General features: G+C 37.9%; 1 protein-coding gene across 1 annotated transcript in view; it reads left to right on the top strand.

Annotated features, from left to right (window-relative positions):
- The first annotated feature begins 373 nt into the window (after nt 1-373).
- Nucleotides 374-23892, top strand: part of LOC124872285 (ankyrin-1-like) — a 58275-nt gene continuing 34756 nt past the window's right edge. Inside the window, exons 1-26 of the mRNA XM_047372094.1 lie at nt 374-490; nt 723-821; nt 1770-1868; nt 2032-2130; nt 3007-3204; nt 3412-3510; nt 4169-4267; nt 7757-7855; nt 8065-8262; nt 8368-8466; nt 8648-8746; nt 8939-9136; nt 9283-9381; nt 11188-11286; nt 11379-11477; nt 12116-12208; nt 12394-12466; nt 13023-13043; nt 14347-14470; nt 16189-16252; nt 16407-16519; nt 16629-16853; nt 17092-17246; nt 17441-17652; nt 21490-21694; nt 23778-23874. Coding sequence (XP_047228050.1) covers nt 765-821; nt 1770-1868; nt 2032-2130; nt 3007-3204; nt 3412-3510; nt 4169-4267; nt 7757-7855; nt 8065-8262; nt 8368-8466; nt 8648-8746; nt 8939-9136; nt 9283-9381; nt 11188-11286; nt 11379-11477; nt 12116-12208; nt 12394-12466; nt 13023-13043; nt 14347-14470; nt 16189-16252; nt 16407-16519; nt 16629-16853; nt 17092-17246; nt 17441-17652; nt 21490-21694; nt 23778-23874 — 3023 coding nt within the window. The 5' untranslated portion in view covers nt 374-490; nt 723-764. The remainder of the gene's footprint in view (nt 491-722; nt 822-1769; nt 1869-2031; nt 2131-3006; nt 3205-3411; nt 3511-4168; nt 4268-7756; nt 7856-8064; nt 8263-8367; nt 8467-8647; nt 8747-8938; nt 9137-9282; nt 9382-11187; nt 11287-11378; nt 11478-12115; nt 12209-12393; nt 12467-13022; nt 13044-14346; nt 14471-16188; nt 16253-16406; nt 16520-16628; nt 16854-17091; nt 17247-17440; nt 17653-21489; nt 21695-23777; nt 23875-23892) is intronic.

The following is a 23892-nucleotide window of genomic DNA, read 5'->3' on the forward strand; positions in this document are numbered from 1 at the left end:
TACCAATAACTTGCTAACAGTAAATTCATTTTATAATATTATGAACACATTAAGCATTAATTTTGACAAACTGAAAGCTTAAATACTTTGCTGTAATGACAATAATGAGACAGCACAAAGAAAAGGAAAATACAGAAAAGCACTGCAGTGGTTTTATATATATATATGCTCACATATATTTATACCATTTTATTTTTATATTTTCTATATTTTAAAGCATCTCTGTGTGAAAGACAATATCGCTTCGATCTTTTTTTTGTTTCCTCTCTTTACTCCTTCCCTCCATTTTTTGTTCTTCCTTCAGGATGGCTTCACCCCCCTCGCAGTGGCCCTCCAGCAGGGCCACGAGAACGTTGTGGCCCTGCTCATCAACTACGGCACGAAAGGGAAGGTCCGCCTCCCTGCACTTCACATCGCTGCACGCAACGATGATACTCGCACTGCTGCGGTCCTCCTGCAGAACGACCCCAACCCCGATGTACTTAGCAAGGTATGAAACCCCTCAGATTAGGTTTGCTTTGTAAAAGCAAAGCAAAAGAATTAAAAAAGATGTAGAAATAATTTTAAAGAAGATTTTAAAGGAAAGTACAGGAGCTTTTAAGTCCTACATTGTAGTTATATAGTAAATATAGATCATGACTTAAAATAGAAATCAGTAGTATGTGAAATGTTGTTTATTTCTCATTAATGTTCATGTTCCTCTCATTTCCTTTTCTCTTTAGACTGGTTTCACCCCTCTGCATATTGCAGCTCACTATGAAAACATGAGTGTAGCGCAGCTGCTACTGAACAGAGGAGCAAATGTAAACTTCACCCCGAAGGTCAGTTTTTGTCAGCCTGCACATATTAAACGATACTTTATTGTCTTTGTATTTGCCAGGTCCAACAAAATTCTGTTTGCTTCTCAGCAAACATTCACTTATGATCACACTACAAACGTCCCCCATTTCTTTTGCCTTCCCATAGATTTAAATAATATATATACTTTATATAAAGATTTACAGTATATATTCCTTTCCTTTCCTCACTCCCGACCCTCAGATTTCACATAATTAGACATTCACATTATCCAACAAGATGAAAATTGTTTTCATTTGTAGTGCTCACAGCATTCTCTCATCTCATCAGGATACATAGTAAAGAGTTGTAAAAGGCCTTTAAGTTAATATATTATTGCAGTAGAACAATCTCACATGGAAAATTTGTGTTAAACTTGCTATATATATACTCAGTGGGGATGCATGCTGCATCCTTTTCCTATTATGATAATGCCTAGAGTGTACAAGTTGCAGACAAATCAAATTAAAAGTCAGGGTCTACCTCCTCATCACTTCTATTAGGGATAGACGGCCCAAAAGCTATCCTCCTCCTCTTTCCATAAAAAATATTTGCATAAATCTGCCACAAAATGGAGATATTGGTTATTTTTATATTTCTTTTTATTGTTTTAATATTATTATCATAATTATTCTCATAATCACAAACGGTAATAATTAGCTATGTCATTGAATACCATTAAACATATGCAATTTAGGTTGTTAGGACCTGTTATATGGTAATAGAACTGAGAAAAGTCATTCATGTTCACCATTTATACTTTTATAAAAACTATAAGTAGATTGAATTTCACACAGAGTCACTATATAATCTTAAGTCATAATGCCTGTTTTGTCAAAACACATCATATAAAGTCACAATGTTCTGTTGCACTATTTTTCTGGTTGTAACTTGTGACATACAACAAACTATATAATTAATCTGCTCTCCAGAATGGAATCACACCTCTTCATATAGCCTCCAGAAGGGGCAACGTGATGATGGTCAGTTTACTGCTGGACAGAGGAGCTCAGATCGATGCCAAAACAAAGGTGGAGTAAATTTCAGCCTCAGCCTAATTTGATTTTTGCAGGAGCTTGTTGATGAGCAAAACCATTCCCATATTGTTGTTGTTTCTGTGTATATTTTTATACTGATTCATACTGTTGTTTAACTTCTTTCTATTTACTTCTGACTTCATCAATCTCTTCGCAGGATGAGCTGACTCCTCTTCACTGTGCAGCCCGGAACGGTCATGTTCGCGTTATTGAAATCCTACTGGAACATGGTGCTCCCATCCAGGCCAAAACTAAGGTATTGTTATTGTCACTTTCTCTACTGTTTTTCAGCCTACGATCAAAAGAAATAAAGTTTTTTTTTAATAGTAAAGCAGTCACAGTCAGCATTTAATTAGCAGTTTGTGATGAAATCTAGTTTAATGGCACCTTGGTCAGGTATATGCCTCTAGATCCTAAAGAGCTATGAAAAGCCTTTTTTGCAAAACATTTCCACCCTAAACCCGCAAAGACAAGCCACCTTTGAACTCCCTCTGGCCATTCATAAATAACAAATGGAGACGTCGATGCCCCACACTGCATTGTGCTCTTAGTACTGATCCCGGCAGTGCACTGTGCATGAAATCGGAGTCAGAAGTCTCCCAATGCTATTCTTTTCAAAACAATAATGGTGGATGTGGAGTGGAGCGCAGCAAATGCTTTGAATTTCAATAATTTATCTCACCTTCTTACTCTTGTTGTCGTAACTCATTTCTGAGTCTTGCTTCCTTTAACCAGCCATCCTGTGGCTGGTTGTGCCTCATGACTACATCACCTTCTCGCACAAAGCCGGCTAGCTCTTATAAAAATCAGCTAGCGCGGGCTGTGACTACTACCCTGGTCGAGTTAGGGGCGTAACAGAGGAGGGCTCACTTCTACTTCCCTAACCGCATTGGTCCTCTCGCTAAAACACATGGAAAAAGCAAAAGGGGCCTTTATCCCACCTTGAAGGTTTTTTTTTAAAGGAACTAATGAATCTATTCAGTGAACACTAATGTATTTTTCAAAAACATTTCAGACTTTCTAATTTTTTTCTTTTTGTTAGAACATTAGCTGGTTTTCAAAATAGTTTTTCTGTTATTAAGAAACCTACTTTCAGGCCACCATTCTTCCTTTTCGTTTATTTGTTCCATAGAACGGTCTGTCCCCAATTCACATGGCAGCTCAGGGGGATCACATGGACTGTGTCCGGCAGCTACTGCAATACAATGCTGAGATCGATGACATCACACTGGACCATCTAACCCCGCTTCATGTAGCAGCCCACTGCGGTCACCATCGCATGGCCAAAGTCCTACTGGACAAAGGAGCCAAAGCTAATTCTCGTGCTCTGGTGAGTTGCTGTTTTGCCATATCTTGGAAAGTGAAACTTTCTTACCTAATAGAGCCATGCTACATTGCGTAGTTTGAAAGTAATAAATCCGTCAAAGTTTTTCTTTTCTGCTGAAAATGTTTAGGCATTTAGTTTTGTGTTCATAAAACAGCACTTGTATTTAAAGGTCCAAAATATGTTTTGAACTCTTTTTCTCTTGTACCCCAGAATGGCTTCACACCTCTTCATATTGCTTGCAAGAAGAACCACATGAGGTCAATGGACCTGCTGTTAAAGCACTCTGCTTCCTTGGAAGCTGTCACGGAGGTGAGAATATGTGTCAAAATATCATGTCACTTTTCACTTAGAAAACTTTGATGCTTGACACTGTTTTCATTGGCTTTTAATTCATGGAAGTTTGAGCATTAGATGTGTGTTTTTATCGTAAATGTGATTGATTGATTAATTGATTGATTGTAAAAAAAAAAAAAATAACACATGGCAGTTCTATTCTGCAGCTTTGAGACAAAGCTTTATTCAAAGCTTTGGTAATATTCCAACTGAAATACCGAAGAAGGTACAGTGTTTTTAAATAACATTATTTTCCCTGTGAGAAATGATTGTCATCCATCTGCAGTGGCAGTTTTTTTATATATGACAAATGGGCAGTTATCCAGGGCAGAATTAGATTGTGGGCCATCAGATAAAATAGAAAATCTGTCAGTTGTGACTTGAACAGGTTTTCTATTGGTTAGATGTGTGCATTTTCAGTTGGGAGATGCACTGCATGTAATCTTGCTTCAGAACTGCATTTCCATTGGTTGGGAATAGCAGAAGAGGCGCACTATCCATGCAAGAACCGCCACTGTCTAATATTTTAAACTGAATTCACTGAATTCATTTATAAACAATAATATTACTGGTTGTAATGCTTTCTATTTTGATCCTAATTACCTTTTCTGACTTTTTCTGTTTATTTGTATAGTCTGGTCTCACTCCTCTTCATGTAGCATCATTTATGGGCCATCTAAACATTGTAAAGAACCTGCTCCAAAGAGGGGCTTCACCTAATGCTTCCAATGTGGTAAGAACTACTGTTATGCTATAACAAAACAGATTTAAAACAAGGCATCTTTTTTGCTTATGAATCTTTGTTAGCTAGTGATGGTTATCTTTAGCCTTTATTTACAGTTTCTGTGTAGTCTTATAAAATATGGAAAAGTAGTGCATTTACTTTTAGAATTGATATACGAATACCAAAAATGGATGTACCTGCTGTTGTTAGAGAAGAAAGTTTACTAATATAAAAATGATGAAAAGACAACTGATTTCCTCTCAAAGCCTTTTATTCAGAACACATCTTCATAATATGAAATCCCAAAGAATCCCAAATCCCTAACACAAGTTGGGGCATATACAGGTCCTTCTCAAAATATTAGCATATTGTGATAAAGTTCATTATTTTCCATAATGTCATGATGAAAATTTAACATTCATATATTTTAGATTCATTGCACACTAACTGAAAAATGTCAGGTCTTTTATTGTCTTAATACGGATGATTTTGGCATACAGCTCATGAAAACCCAAAATTCTTATCTCACAAAATTAGCATATCATTAAAAGGGTCTCTAAACGAGCTATGAACCTAATCATCTGAATCAACGAGTTAACTCTAAACACCTGCAAAAGATTCCTGAGGCCTTTAAAACTCCCAGCCAGGTTCATCACTCAAAACCCCAATCATGGGTAAGACTGCCGACATGACTGCTGTCCAGAAGGCCAATATTGACACCCTCAAGCAAGAGGGTAAGACACAGAAAGAAATTTCTGAATGAATAGGCTGTTTCCAGAGTGCTGTATCAAGGCACCTCAGTGGGAAGTCTGTGGGAAGGAAAACGTGTGGCTGAAAACGCTGCACAACGAGAAGAGGTGACCGGACCCTGAGGAAGATTGTGGAGAAGGGCCGATTCCAGACCTTGGGGGACCTGCCGAAGCAGTGGACTGAGTCTGGAGTAGAAACATCCAGAGCCACCGTGCACAGGCGTGTGCAGGAAATGGGCTACAGGTGCCGCATTCCCCAGGTCAAGACACTTTTGAACCAGAAACAGCGGCAGAAGCGCCTGACCTGGGCTACAGAGAAGCAGCACTGGACTGTTGCTCAGTGGTCAAAGTACTTTTTTCGGATAAAAGCAAATTCTGCATGTCATTCGGAAATCAAGGTGCCAGAGTCTGGAGGAAGACTGGGGAGAAGGAAATGCCAAAATGCCAGAAGTCCAGTGTCAAGTACCCACAGTCAGTGATGGTCTGGGGTGCCGTGTCAGCTGCTGGTGTTGGTCCACTGTGTTTTATCAAGGGCAGAGTCAATGCAGCTAGCTATCAGGAGATTTTGGAGCACTTCATGCTTCCATCTGCTGAAAAGCTTTATGGAGATGAAGATTTCATTTTTCAGCATGACCTGGCACCTGGTCACAGTGCCAAAACCACTGGTAAATGGTTTACTGACCATGGTATCACTGTGCTCAATTGGCCTGCCAACTCTCCTGACCTGAACCCCATAGAGAATCTGTGGGATATTGTGAAGAGAACGTTGAGAGACTCAAGACCCAACACTCTGGATGAGCTAAAGGCCGCTATCGAAGCATCCTGGGCCTCCATAAGACCTCAGCAGTGCCACATGCTGATTGCCTCCATGCCACGCCGCATTGAAGCACTCATTTCTGCCAAAGGATTCCCGACCAAGTATTGAGTGCATAACTGTACGTGATTATTTGAAGGTTGACGTTTTTTGTATTAAAAACACTTTTCTTTTATTGGTCGGATGAAATATGCAAATTTTGTGAGATAGGAATTTTGGGTTTTCATGAGCTGTATGCCACAATCATCCGTATTAAGACAATAAAAGACCTGAAATATTTCAGTTAGTGTGCAATGAATCTAAAATATATGAATGTTAAATTTTCATCATGACATTATGGAAAATAATGAACTTTATCACAATATGCTAATATTTTGAGAAGGACCTGTATGTGAAACTCTTGACCGATCCGATTTACCATCCCATTTATGCTCATGTTCTGGCACACTGACCTTTAATGTCAAAGCGACCTGGCAGGATTCAAGATATAATTCTTTCCACCTGGACTGTTTCTATCCAGCCTATAAGTTAGCTTCTACAATAACAAGTCCGTTAGTCTTTCCTCACTCCAAGAACTTTTCCTTATCTAAACATTTTTCCAGACAGGCCTTGCACGCTGCTTGGATTGACTGTTTCCTTATGCCCAGAACAATCTACCCAGAATTTATTTTCACATATGGTAAAACAATACTATTCCTCTTAGTTTTAATCTACCACACTGTGACTTATTTTGATGTGATTTTTTTTAAGATGATAAGCAGACTACCAAGTTATTTTAAAAAAGAAAATTAATGCATTTAAGTTAAAAGGGTGACTGTGAAATGACACAAAAGAACGGTTTACAAATATTCATTTTAAAGAAAATGACAAAAAACTATGATGTATGAAGTTAGTAAAATAAGTCATGTCAATGTAAATGTAGAATGTAAGCACTGGGTGATAAATTACACAAAGCAAACCAACCAATACAAAGCAAACAAATGTAGTCCTAGAAGACAAGCCTGCAACGGCAATCTATAATAGCAGTGCATTTGTGATTGGTGTTTTCAGCTTGAAATGAATAAATTAACCCAATATTTTAATATTTTGACCTTTTTGATATAATAAGATGAGAAAATAGATGAGGATGATGATGACAATGATGATCATGAAATTTATCAACAAAACGAGTTCAAGGTTTCAGTATCTCACAATTGTGAGAAACTGAAACCTCCATTCCAAGAAAACAAGTTTGAAATTATTTTTCATATAATGAGATGTTAATGATGATATTGGAATTTCTGTAGATAATGTGACACTGAAACTTTTATTGCAAAAAGAGCTCCAGATGACATCATCTGGATATGACATAATAAAAGTGTTACGGTGACAAAATGAGCCTTCCACTTTTTCTCAGAAAAATTACCTAATTGAACCATTATCACTATGAAATGAGCTTGAGAGCTTGTTATCTGAGGGTAATAAGATCACCACATTGTTGACACAAAAAACAAAGCTGAGGTTTTTTGTTATCAGATTAAAAATCTCATTATTTTGAGTGACCGTGAATGTGAGCTCACATACAGATCTGTGTCTGTAGTGGATGGCTGTGACGGATGTCATAAAATTAATTGTTGTGCAGTTTTAATGTTTAGAGCACACTGATACTAAACTCGAAACATTGTAACAAAATCACATGAAACATCTGTAATCGCAATTGCCTAAAGATCAACTGAAGTATCTAGAAATAAAAGCCTGGAAATATAAAGAAATCCAGAAATGATAATGTCTCGATACCCTGTTTATAACTATTTGAATTAATAAATAGATCTTAACCCGGTTTTGTCATTGACCAGCAATACTGACTATTACTACTGATTATTCAAATAAAATTCTCAAGAACGGAGTACTTGTATACAGTTTGATTAAGTGGGTCTTTGTATTTATATGCATCAGAAAGTGGAGACACCCCTCCATATGGCCTCTAGAGCAGGACACTGTGAAGTGGCTCAGTTCCTGCTACAGAATGCAGCACAAGTGGATGCAAAGGCAAAGGTATGATCATCAAAATCTTTGCACTTTCATTGTTTAAAAAAAACTTATTTGTTTAATCAATTCCTGCTTTTTATATTCTCAAAGAAGCAGCATGAGACTCACCTTGAGTTTATGTTATGAATATCTTGGTGTTGGTTATTATTATTATTATTATTGTTTTTCCATTTGTTATATAAAACTCTTTCAGAGATGTTTTTATCCCCCAACAGGATGACCAGACACCCCTACACTGTGCGGCTCGAATGGGCCACAAAGAATTGGTCAAGCTGCTCCTGGAGCACAAGGCTAACTCTGACTCGGCTACAACCGCAGGTCACACGCCCTTACACATCGCTGCACGTGAAGGACATGTCCACACCATACGGATATTATTGGATGCGGGTGCCCAGCAGATCAAGATGACAAAGGTGGAGTAGATTATGAAATCATGACATCACATTTTGCAGTGTCATTGCGTAAATATATCTATCAAACATTTTTCATGTGTTTTGTTTTCGTCATATTTGGAGCAGAAAGGTTTCACTCCTCTCCATGTAGCTTCTAAATATGGAAAAGTAGATGTAGCAGAGCTTCTTCTGGAGAGAGGCGCCAACCCAAATGCAGCAGGAAAAGTGAGCCATGACTTAACTTCTGTTCTTGAAAAGTTAAATCTAAGGGCTTAAGTCTGTTGAGCAAATGTTGCTTTCTCAGCTTATTACCATAGTGTGTGTCCCATACATACATACATGTTTCTGTGTATTTATGTCTCTGGGTTTATATATGTTTACATGTGTAAATGTGTGTGGTTGACAGAACGGTCTGACACCCCTTCATGTGGCCGTCCATCACAACAACCTGGATGTTGTTAAACTCCTGGTCAGCAAGGGAGGATCTGCACACAGCACTGCCCGAGTAAGATGCTCAGTGATGAGTGTGCACATACTCACACAAGCCCTTTTCCTATAGAGAAACTCTTGCACCTGTCTTTGGCTTGCGAGGGCTCTTTTACAACAGCATTCAAGTATGCATTGTAAGTTGCACTCAGACACGCGTTCAAAAGAGCAAAGTCCATGCTTGTATGTGTGCCTTTGTTTGTTTCTCCAGAACGGTTACACTCCTCTGCACATAGCGGCCAAGCAGAACCAGATGGAGGTGGCCAGTGTTCTGCTTCAGAATGGAGCGACCCCAAATGCAGAGTCCCTCCAAGGCATTACGCCCTTACACCTGGCATCACAGGAGGGGCGGCTGGATATGGTGGCTCTGCTTATCTCAAAACAGGCAAACGTAAACCTAGGAAACAAGGTAAAGTAGAATGGCACAAAATCTTGTTCATTGTTCTTTGAGATCAATGACTAACTGTTGTTTTTTAATATACAAAAATGCTTAGGGAAGCAAGCTAAACTGAACAGTTCAATGTGTATGAGTTCTTCTTTGTTGTTGCTTTTCAGAATGGACTGATCCCTCTGCATCTTGTAGCTCAGGAGGGTCATGTGGGCATAGCAGACACTTTGGTAAAACAGGGCGCATCCGTCTATGCTGCTTCACGGGTAATTTACACCCCCCGAAACAAGTGCATGGATTGACAAAATTAGTTTAATCTGCTAAAATTACTTCAGTATAGAGACTAACATCAGAATCATAGCGTAGACTCATCAGCTTATTTAAACAGTATCCTGCTTCCTAGTCTTTGCCTATACAGAGGTCAAAAATGAGAAGGGATTTGAGAATAATAAAACTCCATTAGATGACTTCACTGTTTTTTATAACTAGAGTTGCTAACAAAGATTATGTTAGCTATAGCTATGTTATAAAGGGGAAGAGAAACAGAAATGAAACTGTTCCTAACACTTTTGTTTGCCTGTTTCATTATATGTTCTGAAAAAGATTCTTATTAGGTCTAATCTAACACATTACATTTAAGGAAAAAACTACTTGATTCAAATTGATAACCGACAGCAAGGCAACGCTGTCAGCAGTGTTGGGAGTAAAGGGGTTACAAAATAACGACGTTAGTAACTGCGTTACTTTTTCGATAACGATGTAATCTAACTAGTTACGTTTCTCATTTCCGTAATGCCGTTATGATGTTTACAATGTAACGCGATGCGTTACTGCGACTCAATAAGCTGGGTATAATAAGAGCACAGTCTGCTGCTGCGGAGAGATCTGCTTTTCTCCCGCAGCTGCAGTAAGTGTTTTATAAAGCTCTTCAAGGAAAAAGCAGGAGCTGGGGGAGTGGAGAGGGGGGGCATGGACAAATAGCGGCAAACATGACGCCAATTGGCTGAGAAGGCATCAGGTAGGTGGGTTTTCACCACACAGAGTAAAGCAACAGCAAGAGAGAAACGTGACAATGGAGGCGAAGTCTTGTAAATTCAAAGAGAGCGTTTGAAAGTTGGAAGTATAAACAATATTTCACCTTCGCTGAATGTGCATGGGATTTGCAAGTTATATCCGGGAACAAAGAAATTATCCATGTCCATGACCAGCAACTCCAACCTTATAAATCACCTCGCATTGTCTCACCTTTCCACAACACTTGTGGCTAACAACCCAAGCACTGCTGCGGTCAGCACGAGCTCCGACAGTCCTACACCCTGCAAACAGAAAAGGATTGATTTTTCTGGTCAGCAACTTGTAACATCATTTTAGATTCTAAAAAGTAACTGAACTTCGATTGTACAGTAACTGAGTCACTAACTCAAGTTACTTTTTTGGAGCAGTAACAAGTAACTATAGCTAGTTACTTTTTTAAAGTAATGTTCCCAACACTGGTTATTAGCACACTAGTCATCCTGAATGTTTTTTTTTTTCAGCTATTAGAGACTTGAACCTTGACTTGGACTTAGGAAGAACGCCTTGAGGCTTGACTTGGACTTGGAAAATGTGACTGGTGAACATTTCTATAATAGAGATGTGTTGTTTTAAATTAATGGAACCCCATTCGGTAGCTTTTCTTTATGTTGTAGCCAGTGGTGCGAACAAACATGTTAACTGTACCAATGTTTTGGAGGAGGAAATAAACAATACAGCTTAGACGGAATCTCCACTTATTTTGGTTTACGCCCAAGTCAGTGTTGGCATTGCAGCATAACCAGCTTATACAGGAGGTTAGAAAAGTTGTAGAAACAATGACACTGACCATAAGAGTAGCCAAAATGATTCAGGTTCTTTGCTCATTTTTATGCTATCGCACTGCTCTTAATAGATATGTATTTTTATTAAGAGGTGTGATCTGTTTAAATAACTCAGCTTTACAATTATTTGTTGTCATGCTGTAACGTTTTCGAAATATTTACAACAGATTGAATCAGACAGTTCAAAGTTATTCATAAAGTCTCATCTTCTCTCAGATGGGCTATACCCCCCTTCATGTGGCCTGTCACTATGGCAACATCAAGATGGTGAAGTTCCTTCTGCAGCAGCAGGCTCATGTTAATGCCAAAACAAGGGTAAAACTTTCCACTTATTTTAAGAGCTGGGAACTTTGCTTTTTGCTCTCTAATTTTGTCTGAATGTACATCCTCTGTTTTTATACCTGCAGATGGGCTACACCCCTTTGCACCAGGCAGCTCAACAGGGGCACACTGATATTGTCACCTTGTTACTAAAACATGGAGCTCTGCCTAATGAAATCACATCAGTAAGACATTCAAAGCCTTTATTTGTTTGTTTGTTTATGCATTTATTCCCAACAAGGTTTTGAAAATCATGATTTATACATATTCATACTTGTAATTTCTATACATCTCTGCAGTTGTCAAAACATCGGTTTATCTTGTTTAAATGAGGTCACTATTGCAATCATCTAACATTGAAAACACTTGAAAAACAGTTTAGGGATTGTCACATAATTGCACTCATTACAATGATAGGAAACAATCACAGTTTAAGCATATCAAGATACAGAGGCACTCAAACCTTTTAGTTTCTTGGTGTTCTTTCTTTTTGCATCAAAACATAGCTATGTAATTTAGTTATAGGATAAAAGATAACAAATGTTGTTTTGTGTGAAATATAAACCCAAGCAATACATTTATCTCTTGCTTTGAGAAAGAATATACAATAAGTAATGTTATATTCTTAAAATACAGTTGGGGTCTTTTTCATGTCGACTGAATTCACTGTAATGGTTGCTTTGCTGCACTTTAAAGTTCTGCAATTGCTTTGTATAGAAATGTTTGAAAGCCTACACTTGTACACTGTGTGCACAAAGTAAATATGCTGATATTTAATTAGGAAAAGGAAAACAGCCTAAAAGAGTTTTATTTCTCCATGTAGAATGGAACATCTCCCCTTGGCATCGCTAAGCGACTGGGTTATATTTCTGTCATTGATGTGTTAAAGCTGGTTACTGAGGAGTCTGTTTCCATGGTGAGTAACACATTATGCACTTTGTACACTGATATTTTAAATGTTTTGACAAATAGGTTAATGACAAAAATAACTTATTTCTTCATAAAGCTCCTTTAGCTTCTTGCAAATATTTTAAGCATTAAGCTTCCTGTCTCTTTTCCCAACTTTCCTCTTACTTCTAATGTCCGTTTGGTTCTTCACAGATGACCACAGAGAAGCATCGGATGAGCTTTCCAGAGACAGTAGATGAGATTTTGGATGTTTCCGAAGATGAAGGTAGGTTTTCTGTTAGATTTATGTTAGACGACTGTTTTCAGCCCCTTGCACAGTTGTTGTCATCACAATGAATAGAGGTGGGTTTAGCTTCTTTGGTCAAAACTTGTAAGTCTTAAATGTTCGGGATTCCCAATAATTGTGGCTTCTATCTAATCTGAACCAATCCAATTTATTTATAAAGCACACATAAAAACAACAAATGGTTGACCAAAGTGATGTACATTAAGTAATTTTATACTTAAAAAAAAACAATGTGAGATTTGTTTTGCCATTAAGTAAATGCACCCAAATTAAGGTTTATTTTTTAAAATATTTAAAAATGCGATTATAGTACGACAATAGAACATTAATTGGTTTTAAGGCTTTTTACACATCTTTGCCTAGTTGGCCAATAATTGTGAAGGGCACTGTTACTTTTATTGTGTTTTTTTCCAGCTCCTTCATATTTTATAGGAAATGTATAGGAAAACTGCATGGGAAGTATCAAAAGTGTCACAATATATACTGGTGTGTAAATGTATACAGTTTATAACCCTTCTTTCTATTCGTTTTGTAGGAGTTTGCCAGCTAACTTTAGGTAGGATTGTATCCATACTCTCTGCCTTGTCCGGTCCGTTGGCTAGTGAATGTGTGCTGTCATAGCGGTTACTTTCATTATCCCTGTGTGTCAATAATTGTCTTTCTAATTATTCTTTGTCTTTCAACTCCAGCACTGTTTTCTTGTCTGTATCTTCATCTTCTCTATTGTATCTCTGTTCTTGTTTCTATTCCAGCTTCTTCAGAAACTTATTTCAAAAATATTAGCTCTGCTTTTCATCAGCATGTATAGTAGTCTCATTTTGCTTTAACCAGCGCCCAATCCAAGTTGAAATGAGTTTATTATGGACATAATTCTAATTAGTCAAAAATGGCTACCTTCCAATCTAACATTGCTCTACTTTTTGACCCATTAGCAGATTAAAACATGCTGTTCAGCATCTGTGACACTCTTGAAAACATTTGCTGTTTAAAATAAGCACAGGCAGCTGTGCATAAGCCTCATTTTCAATGCTTTTGGTCTTGTTTAATGTTTTTGGTGTTTGCTAAACAGCCACTACTGATAGTTGTCTGTGAACATCTGTCTGTTTAAGTGCTTAAATTAGAAGTTGAACAATATTTCTAAAAATATTTCTGTTAAATAACTAAAGTGTTTTCTCCTACACAGAAACAACAATCACCACGTTATGTCATCCTTAATTAGCATGCTCACAAAAAAGTTAAATGACTGTCACCAGGTTGCCTTGCAGTCTACCGTCCATGCAGTGTACTGAACTGTCCTAAAGATCACTGTCTTACCACTCTTCTTTTTCCACTACTTTGGTTTCCATGTGCTCTGTGTTGTTGGTGTGACTCCATTACTTTAACTTCAATATTTAAAGTTGCCTCGTGGCTATTGTTTTCTGTGGTTTCTTGAAGGCGAAGGGATGGGAAAGATGGCGTAATAGTGTGATAACTACCACTTTGACTTTTTGGATCAAATCAGCTGAAATTATTTACATTTGAACTGGATAGCTATGGTTTTAAAATACACTGTAAATAAGTCATATTGGCATGTATCTATATATATATATATATATATATATATATATATATATATATATATATATATATATATATATATATATATATATATATATATATATATATATATATATATATATATATATATTTTCTTTTCTTTTTTTGATATAGGAAATTTGTAGAACTCATCATCTTGCATGCTCTACCTTGTTCTTATCCAGTTTTCTACAACACTGTTCTCCTTAAAACCTGTTCTTTACCATTTAACATTATTTTGTCTTTACTTTCAGCCTTTATCTTCCTTTTTATTATATCCACAGGAGATGAATTGCTCGGGCTGGATGGAGCACGCTATTTGAAACTTGATGACTTCAAAGACCAGGATGATGACTTTCTCTCCCCAAAGAAAACCCTCCGAGATTTTGAGGGTGGCACGGGCACTACGTAAGTTAGGTCTCTGAGGTTTAGACTACACATGCAGGCTAAATGAGACTTTTTCCTGAGTTCCTGTTAGAGTCATGATAAAAAGGTAAGTACACTGTGGCAGATATACAAACCTATTTGTGCACCACTAAATGTTTGTATTCTTCTAACTTTCAAACTCTAAACAATAGAAGTTCTGCTCCTAAAATAGCTTTACTGAGCACATAGTGTCCCTGTGTGCTAATGCAGTTTACAAACATTATATATGATGTATTATTTATACATTTAGGGAAAATAATTAACCCATATTTTTGTGTGTTTATCTAAATCACATTTGAGGCAAATAACATCATATTCTCAAAAAACAGAGATAAGAATGTTGAATTATACATAACTTCTCAATGTTCTATGTAACATGTTTGCTTCATGTAATGTTTATACTGTTTTTAATTGCTTTTATATGAAGTATGCTTTCTCTTATAGCCCTTATTCCCTTTTCCGTCATAAGGTCCTGTCTATTACCAGGACACAGTTATAAATGAGAAACTGTTCTTAATCTGTCCTGCCTTGTTAAATAACGCTCACATAAAATACAAAAACAGAGTTGTTTGCATGACAATGATTGCATGAAAAAATAGCTGCTGAAAACTGGTGGCAATTTTAAAATCAAGAGAAAAACATGGAAAATAGTTAGTTACCTGCTATATTCAAGTCAAGTTTATTTATATAGCACTTTTCAGCAACAAGGCACTCAAAGCGCTGTACATGAGGAAAAACATTACAATGATACAGAAAATCAGACACAGAAAAACAAATTCAATTACATTAATAATTCTTTGGAGTTTACTGGTAAGATCTGGTTTTAATCCAATCTTTCTAATAGAGGTAATTAGCTCATTAAGTCCTCTGTGGTAAGGAATTCATCCTGTGCTAGAAGAAAAATTATAATATTAATCCTTGAGGTCGCTGGTATGAGGCAGCTGTGGTCCCATCATTCAAATAGTAACAGTCATGGGCACTCACTGAAGTCTAAGTAGAGAAGCTGGCTTTATAAAATCTGGGGGCTGGTGTCTATTTCCAGAGGTCATATTGGGCAAGAGGCAGGGTACACCCTGAACAGACAACCACGCACACACACATTTATAAGGATAATTAGAGGAGACGTTTCTGGACTGTCGGAGGAAGCCAGAGAATTCAAACTCTATGCAGAAAGACCCTTTTTGCTGCAACAGTACTTCCAACTACACCACTTTGCAGTCCTTAATCCTATCTTTGTCTTCCATTTCTATGGTTTTATTTGCCAGAGCAGGTTAAAAAGCATCTTGTCCTCAGATAAAGAATATTAACTTACTTGTAATTAAATATTTTGTGCTTCAAGGCTAAGGCTATGCAGATGGGGATGTTTGAGTTGTTTTAGCGGATAGTTTTTCTTCATACTAAAACAAACTTCTGGTTTAGTTTGTGGTAAACACATAATGAGACTGCAATGTGCAATATGTGCTATAGTTAATCTAAACTTCATCAAAAGTCCAGTTTAACCAGTCTCAAGACCTTTTAAGGATCATATAATTTATTTATAACCTGTTGGACCTCAGAATTCAGATGCAGTCAATTTTACCACTAGTGTCTGTCTATTTATAAACTGCATTGCTTGGGAAATTATTTTTTTTTATTTTTTTTGCATTGCAATTTTAAGCCACTGTTCTGCCTTTTGATTTTCCACATTTCCTCCCTCACAGGCCATACTCTCCTGCTATTCCCAGGATTCCCTGTGTGTCACCGGAGACAGTGCAGCTCGACCAGGTAGGTTTCACCCACATTCACATTATATTCCACAATAAAATATACATTTTAAAGAGTCACAAAATGTTACTCTACCTATTGCTGTTCTTCCTGTCCATTTGTTGTTTTATGGAGCATCTTAATGTCTAATCATTTGTGTTTTTATATTTCCCAGCACACGCCCATCCCTTTACCAAAAGAGTATGATGAGGATTCCCTTATCCCAAGCAGTCCAGCTACAGAGACCTCAGACAATGTCAGCCCTGTGGCCAGCCCCATTCACACAGGGTGAGACAAGCAGTTATTTTGCTCATTGTTAGTAATCCTTTAATTGCATATTAAGAAACTGCTATCGGTGCTGTTGCATTAAACCTACCTGTCACCCCACAATGTTCAGGTTCCTGGTGAGTTTTATGGTGGATGCGCGTGGAGGATCCATGCGAGGAAGCAGACACCATGGCTTGCGGGTGATCATCCCTCCCCGCACCTGCGCCGCACCGACACGCATCACTTGCCGTCTTGTGAAACCCCAGAAACTGACAACGCCTCCTCCACTAGTGGAGGGGGAGGGCTTGGCTAGTCGGATCATCTCTCTGGGCCCTTCCAGTATGCAGTTTCTGGGGTGAGTTTAACTTGTAATGGTTGTTTTTTTGTTGTGCATTCATATGCAGTCAGGAAAAGGTTACATGTACATTTTAGGACTGATTTTAAGATACTAATTTTGGTGTTTAAACGGTCAGGTGTCTCCTTATCTAAATGGTTAATGGCCTGCATTTATTGCGCTTTATCAAGTTTCCAGAGACCCCAAAACTTTATAAAAATATTAAGGACTTTTATACAAGTTGCTTTTAACTTCACAGGCCTGTGATAGTGGAAATCCCCCACTTTGCCTCATTGGCCCGAGGAGACCGGGAGCTTGTGGTCCTCCGAAGTGAAAATGGTTCAGTCTGGAAGGAACATCGCAATCGCTATGGAGATGAAGTGCTGGAAACTATTTTGAATGGCATGGATGAAGGTCAATTTCATTTTAACTGTTGTTGTTTACCATAACAGCTCGCAAGTTTGCAGATAAGTCAGTAGTCCTCTTAATGTGCAACCCTGAAAGGAAACTTTTAATAAGACAACTGTCTTAGCAACTCTGAAACTTACAGTAACTTCTCTTGACCTCAGTTGTAACACTAAAAGTGACATGTTTGCACTTTGTTGTAGACTTGGAGAGTCAAGAGGAGCTGGAGAAAAAGAGGATTCGGCGAATCATCTCCACCGACTTCCCCCTTTACTTTGCGGTAGTCTCTCGCATTCAGCAGGAAAGTGATCTTATCGGCCCCGAGGGCGGCCGCCTCACCAGTAAGCTGGTGCCCCATGTGGAGGCCATCTTTCCTGAGACTGCCGTCACCAAGAGAGTGAGGCTAGGATTGCAGGTAAAAGATGGGTAGAAATTATATATATATATATATATATATATATATTATATATATATTATGGCATGCCGTTCAGGAAATTATTTATATTTATATTCAAAAATCTGAATATATGGAATGAAAGTCTGAATATATGGAATGAAAGTCTGAATATATTGAATGAATCTTGAATATATGGAATGAAAGTCTGAATATATGGAATGAAAGTCTGAATATATGGAATGAAAGTCTGAATATATGGAATTAATCTTGAATATATGGAATGAAAGTCTGAATATATGGAATGAAAGTCTGAATATATGGAATGAATCTTGAATATATGGAATGAAAGTCTGAATATATTGAATGAAAGTCTGAATATATGGAATGAAAGTCTGAATATATGGAATGAAAGTCGGACTGCCCTCGAGGACTTATGGGTAATGTGGTTCAAAACATGCATAGTTGTCTGTAGCAGCGTTTTCGCGTGCTTTTGACACTTCATCGGCAGTGGCTCAAGCACTGTTCCAACCCTAAGTACGCATCAAACGAAGTACTCTAAAAGAACCCATAGATATTCTTATTTCATCCATTTTATTGAGGATCCATCCTTCTGCGGACTTGGGCCAGCATCATATCCCACAATGCATTGCACCTCCACTAGTCGTAAACAGAGGAGGCGAGCGTAGACACTTAGCATTCTCATACTTTTCTGAATTTGTCACAGAAACTTTTGAGATGTTTTAAGCATAGAAGTATAACTAAAATTTTTATGTGACCAGTCGGTTCATCAACAATGGGCAACCTTTGAAATATGTTCTGGAGTTTTGGGACGGCACAGCTTAGTTCACAAGCCGATCAGCCTGCGAAGCTAAGCTAAACTAAGCGGAGTTGGAATGGGATCTGACCTCTAACCCCTGCCTTATCTCGGATAGGCACGCTGTCATTTCTTGCTACCTGTTTTCTGTTTGTGGCTGCTGAAAGTGAGATAGTACGCATTTTTAGGTATATGGGGAATAACTGCAAGTACCAAATTATAAAATGTATGATTTTCTTCCTAATTTCTTAATACTTTTACTCAGTTTACATATTTAATTTGTGTCACATTATCCTCCCAACATTTTTGGCATCTTCACCCTCATGTCTTGACATCGTCTTCTCCCCTTCTTCCTCATGTTCTTCATTTAATTATTTGCTGATATTTTGACATCCAAGATATCAATTCCCTGTACTTGCTGACTATCTGTAATTCCAATAAAATGTTTACGAAAAACGTTTTTTCTACATGTGTGCTATATATGTGAAATGAGCTTACCAGATGGTAATAAAAGAAAAATTAGTGTGTTCATAAGTGTTTAGTAGTGCCAAGTGCAGTGTGCGGGATTTGGTTGGCATCACATTTTTGCTTTGTATTATGTTAGCCCTTGCAGCAAGAAGGTCCTGGGTTTGATTTCAGCCTGGGGTCTTTCTACATGGAGTTTGTATGTTCTCCCCGTGCATGCGTGGGTTCTTTCCGGGTACTCTGGCTCCCTCCCACAGTCCAAACACATGACTGTTAGGTTCATTTGTCTCTCTAAATTCTCCTTAGGTGTGTGTGTGTGTGTGTGTGTGTGTGTGTGTGTGTGTGTGCATGGTTGTTTGTTTGTCCTGTCTTTCTGTTGCCCTGCGGTGGACTGGCGACCTGTCCAGGGTGTACCCAGCCTCTCGCCCTATAACTGCTGGAGATAGACACCAGTAGACCCTCGCGACCCCAAAAAGATAAACTGGACGGATGGATGGATGGATGGATGGATGGATGGATGGATGGATGGATGGATGGATGGATGGACAAATGGATTATGTTAACCACTTAAGATCAAAAGATTGAGGTCCAAACTCTGCTTGTGGATATCTTAAGGCAGTTTAGAAAATTATTACATTTAATTCTTTCTCCTGACAAGTTTGTCAATTGATTTTATCCAGAACCGGTCTTCTGCAAACTCACTTATCTGATTGTAGAGACTGAATCTGGTTATTTTGCTTTTGTCTACAAATGTTTACAAGGTAAAAAGATGAGAGATTCAAATTTGGAAATGTGGTCTATCCTCCTGAAAAAAATCAAAAACAATTAAGAGTTCACACAAGCTGGGTTTACAGGAAGTCAAACTTAGACATTTTTGTTTCTGTTATGTACAAGGAACGGTTAAAGTGTTTGATCACCACGGTATACAACATAGATACGGTTTCTATGAATTTGACCCAAAATTATTTTGGGGACATACAAAAAATTTTTTTGAGTTGAGAGATTACAAAATGTGAAAATTAATTAGAAATATCAAAACTTTAAGGAGAAAAATCATATATTCTATATTCTGGTTGTTGCTGTTATTCGCCACAAAACTGAAATTTAACCGTCACTAACGAGTAACGGGTAACGGGAAATGACAACCTGCTTATCCAACATACGATACGTGAGAGGGGAAACCCCACTCCAACTGTTCGGTTAGTTCAGCAGCCAAGGCGATCTGTGAACCGAGCTCTGCTGTTTCAAAAACCCCAGACTAAATTTCAAATTATGCTCAATGTTGATAAACTGACTGGTCAGATAATATATTAAGGTCTATTTTCTTGTTTAACACATCTGGAAAATATTTAATTTAGCGACAATGTTATGATAGTATAAAAACTTGAAGTTTCTGCCCTTCCCTTCTCTGTTTAGGACCACGGACCACATTACCCATAATTCCTTGATGACTTTCATTCCATATATTCAAGGTTCATTCAATATATTCAGATTTTTGAATATAAATATAAATAATTTCCTGAACGGCATGCCATAATATATATATATATATACATACACATATGGATGTTTGATGTTTCATTCAGTCTTAGAGCGGAAACCCTTTGTGGTTAATAGTTGCATATTTAGCAGCTGGTTTAATGTTGGCTTTCATTGCTTTAAGTCTTTAAGCTGCTCTTTTCTTGCAAATAAGGGAATATACTGTGAGCCTAGGACTCAAGCTGACACCGTATATCCCAGTGTTTTCAGCCAACATTTATTTAGGCAACATGTGAAAAGGAATACTCAGTTTATTATTACAAAATATGGCTGGGCTTATGTAGATCTTAAAGTAAAAAAAGGAAACAACTCTCACCTCATACCATAGTTAGTCACTGTTGTAGTAAACATGAAAATAATAAGTGGGTCAACAAGTGAACATTTCAAATATAGCTTGTTGTAAACAGCGGTCATGATTTAGTATGTATTATGAGACAGTATGATGTAATGTATAAGACCAGTATTGTTTCAGAAAAATAAGCTGACATGAACTGAAGTATGTATGTGAAGCTGGCACACATAAGACACCAGTCATGCAACCTTTCTTGTTTTACATAACATGGGTCTTCAGTGTTTTTTTGGTTTGTTTTGGTTACATCAGTGTACCTAATTAATATTTTTGCCTTGACAACAGTCAATGAAAAATAAATTGCAGGAATCTGTATTTTGCTTTGCCTTACCATGGTTTGTTTTATGTTTTCCTTTTATCCAGCCGTTCGTCACTCCTCAGTTGCCTGATTTAAGTTATGAACCATACTGACTGAGCACTGGTCTGAGTTGGGTCAGGTGTGAAATATGACTTTGTTGCATGTGTGAGTATGGCTGTGAGTTTGTTGCACATTTCTGTCCTCAGCTTTTTGGTGGGTTTTTTTTTTTTGCATTAGTTCCAAACTTTTCCACTATCATTTAGAAATTGATACGCTGTATTTCTTTTTTAAATTTTCGATTTGTCCTTCAGTCATGCTCGGCTTTATCTTTTTAAATAATTTTTTTCTGGGTCTTCTCATTAAGCTTTTGTCCCCCTGAATAAACTTCAGGCACAGCCAATCCCTGATGAACTGCTAACTAGGCAGCTTGGGAATCAGGCAACCTTCAGCCCCGTGGTTACCATCGAGCCACGGCGGCGGAAATTTCACCGTCCGATTGGACTGCGCATTCCTTTACCACCGTCCTGGAGGGAAAGTCCACGAGATGCAGGCGAGGGAGACACCACCAGCCTGCGTCTCCTCTGCAGTGTTATAGGTACTGTAAGAAAAGCCCAAAAAAGGTACCACAATAATACACTTACAGGCTTAGAACTGCCACAGTTTGTGTTTTCTTACATTTCTTGAAGAGTATACGGCATCCTCCCAAAGTATGAATACTCCTTGAACTTTTTTCACATTTTCTCATGTTACAATCACAAACATGATTGCATTTGATTGAGATTTTATGTAATAAAGTAGTGCACAACTGTGAAATGAAAGAAAAATAATACTGTAATGTCCTATGGCGCAGGAAAAAGGATGATGCCGGAAATAGACGATTCCAAATATGTCAGTATTTTATTTGGTCAGATGATCCACAACGCACTGACATACACAATTTGTCTCTGCCAGAAGAACATCTCCATTCAGCATTTATGTTGTATGACAACCAATGAAAATACTTAGTGTCAGCACGTGATACACAGACGTTAAGCACCGCCACCTAATCACATCCTATAAACAACATCCTCTTCCTTTTGAGGCTTTTTTTTTTTAACAAATGAATTACTTAATAACTACTATTATTATTCTACTATTTCTCTAAAACATGACATAACTACCAGGCAACTAGTTTCCTCCGTGATCTAAAGTGCTTCGTTGGGTGGTGCATGCTGCTCAGTGGCTTCTGCTTGAGACAACTGAGCAGGAACAGCCTGATTTTCTTTTCCATCTAATAGGTGGGCGCCTATTCCTCTGGTATTGCCATTCCTAGCAAAACCGCTTTCAACTTATGAACCACAGCAGCAGAAGTAGCATTGTTTAACTTCTCTTACTCAAAGTATCTACTGTAATAGTCCACAATAATAAGGTAATTGTCATTAGTCCATAGGAACAAGTCAGTAGCAACAGTCTGCCAAGGTCTCCCTTGGAATTGGATAGCTGATCATTGGCTCTTTGGTGTTAGATGGTCTACGCTCAAGACAAATGTGGCATTTACTAACCATTTCCTCTATCTGTTTGCTCATACTGGGCCAGAATAAATGTCACAAGCTCTCTGTTTGCACTTTTCTATGCCCATATGCGCCGCATGAGACAGCATTTCAGGATGCAGTGAGGGAGGAATAATGATTTTCTCACCGTAAAAATTATGTTTCGCATCACTGTCAGCTCATCTCTATAGTTCCAGAAGTCTGTGATGTCTGGGTGACGTTTCCTCTTCTCATCTGGCCATCCATCTTGTATGGCCTGCACCAGCAGTTGCAGTTGCGGATCCTTCTCTGTCTCCATCCTGATCTCCAGCAACTTCCTGTCACTAACAGGCAGACTGCTGAACACTGTATGAACCTGCACATCCATGCCTTCACTGAGGGAGTTATCACAGTCAGATAAGGCTTTTCTGGAGAGCGTGTCTGCAACAGGCATGTTTTTACCTGCCGTATGTTTGATGGTAAACTCGTACTGTTGAAGTTGCAGTATCATCCTCTGGAGCCTAGGGACTTCATTTTAATTTTTTTACAATCAGAAATCTGAAAAGTGTTGAGTGCATTCAGTCATCTTTATTGTGATACCCTTTAATAAGACGCAATGCACCCAGCTGCCTTTTAGAAGTCATTTAAATACATTAAAAATCCACCTGAGCGATTTAATGTCAGTATAAATACAGTTTAAAATATCCCCACCGAGAAACATGGTGGGGGCAATATAATGATGTGAGATACTTCAAAATTAGCAGAACAAAGAAAATGGTCAGCATTGATCATAAGATGAATAGAGAAAACCTATTAAAGGCTGCAACAGACTTCAGATTGAGGCAGACATTCTAATTTCAAAACTGATCTAGAACAAAGCATATTCAAGTCATATATAAATGCAATTAAGAGTATGTGGGAGTAAAAACTTGTCTATGAACATAAAAGCATATGTTTATAGAAACACTCCAATCAGTTTAACTGAGTATGAGCTTTTTTGAAAGGAACAATTGGCTAAAAATTATACAAATACAAAAGTGTATTGAATTTTGTGCTTGTAATACAATAAAATGTGAAAAGGGATTAGGGGTATGAAAAAATAATTGTTACGGGTTTTGTAACAAGCTGTATCTTTGCTTATTTAACACATTGTTTGTCTTTGTGACTTAGGTGGAACAGCTCCAGCTCAGTGGGAGGACATTACTGGAACCACCAAACTGATGTACGCAAATAACTGTGCCAGTTTTACCACCAACGTGTCTGCAAGGTAAGCAACTCAGCACAA

Source organism: Girardinichthys multiradiatus, chromosome 8, assembly GCF_021462225.1.
Source record: "Girardinichthys multiradiatus isolate DD_20200921_A chromosome 8, DD_fGirMul_XY1, whole genome shotgun sequence".
Classification (NCBI taxonomy): Eukaryota; Metazoa; Chordata; class Actinopteri; order Cyprinodontiformes; family Goodeidae; genus Girardinichthys; species Girardinichthys multiradiatus.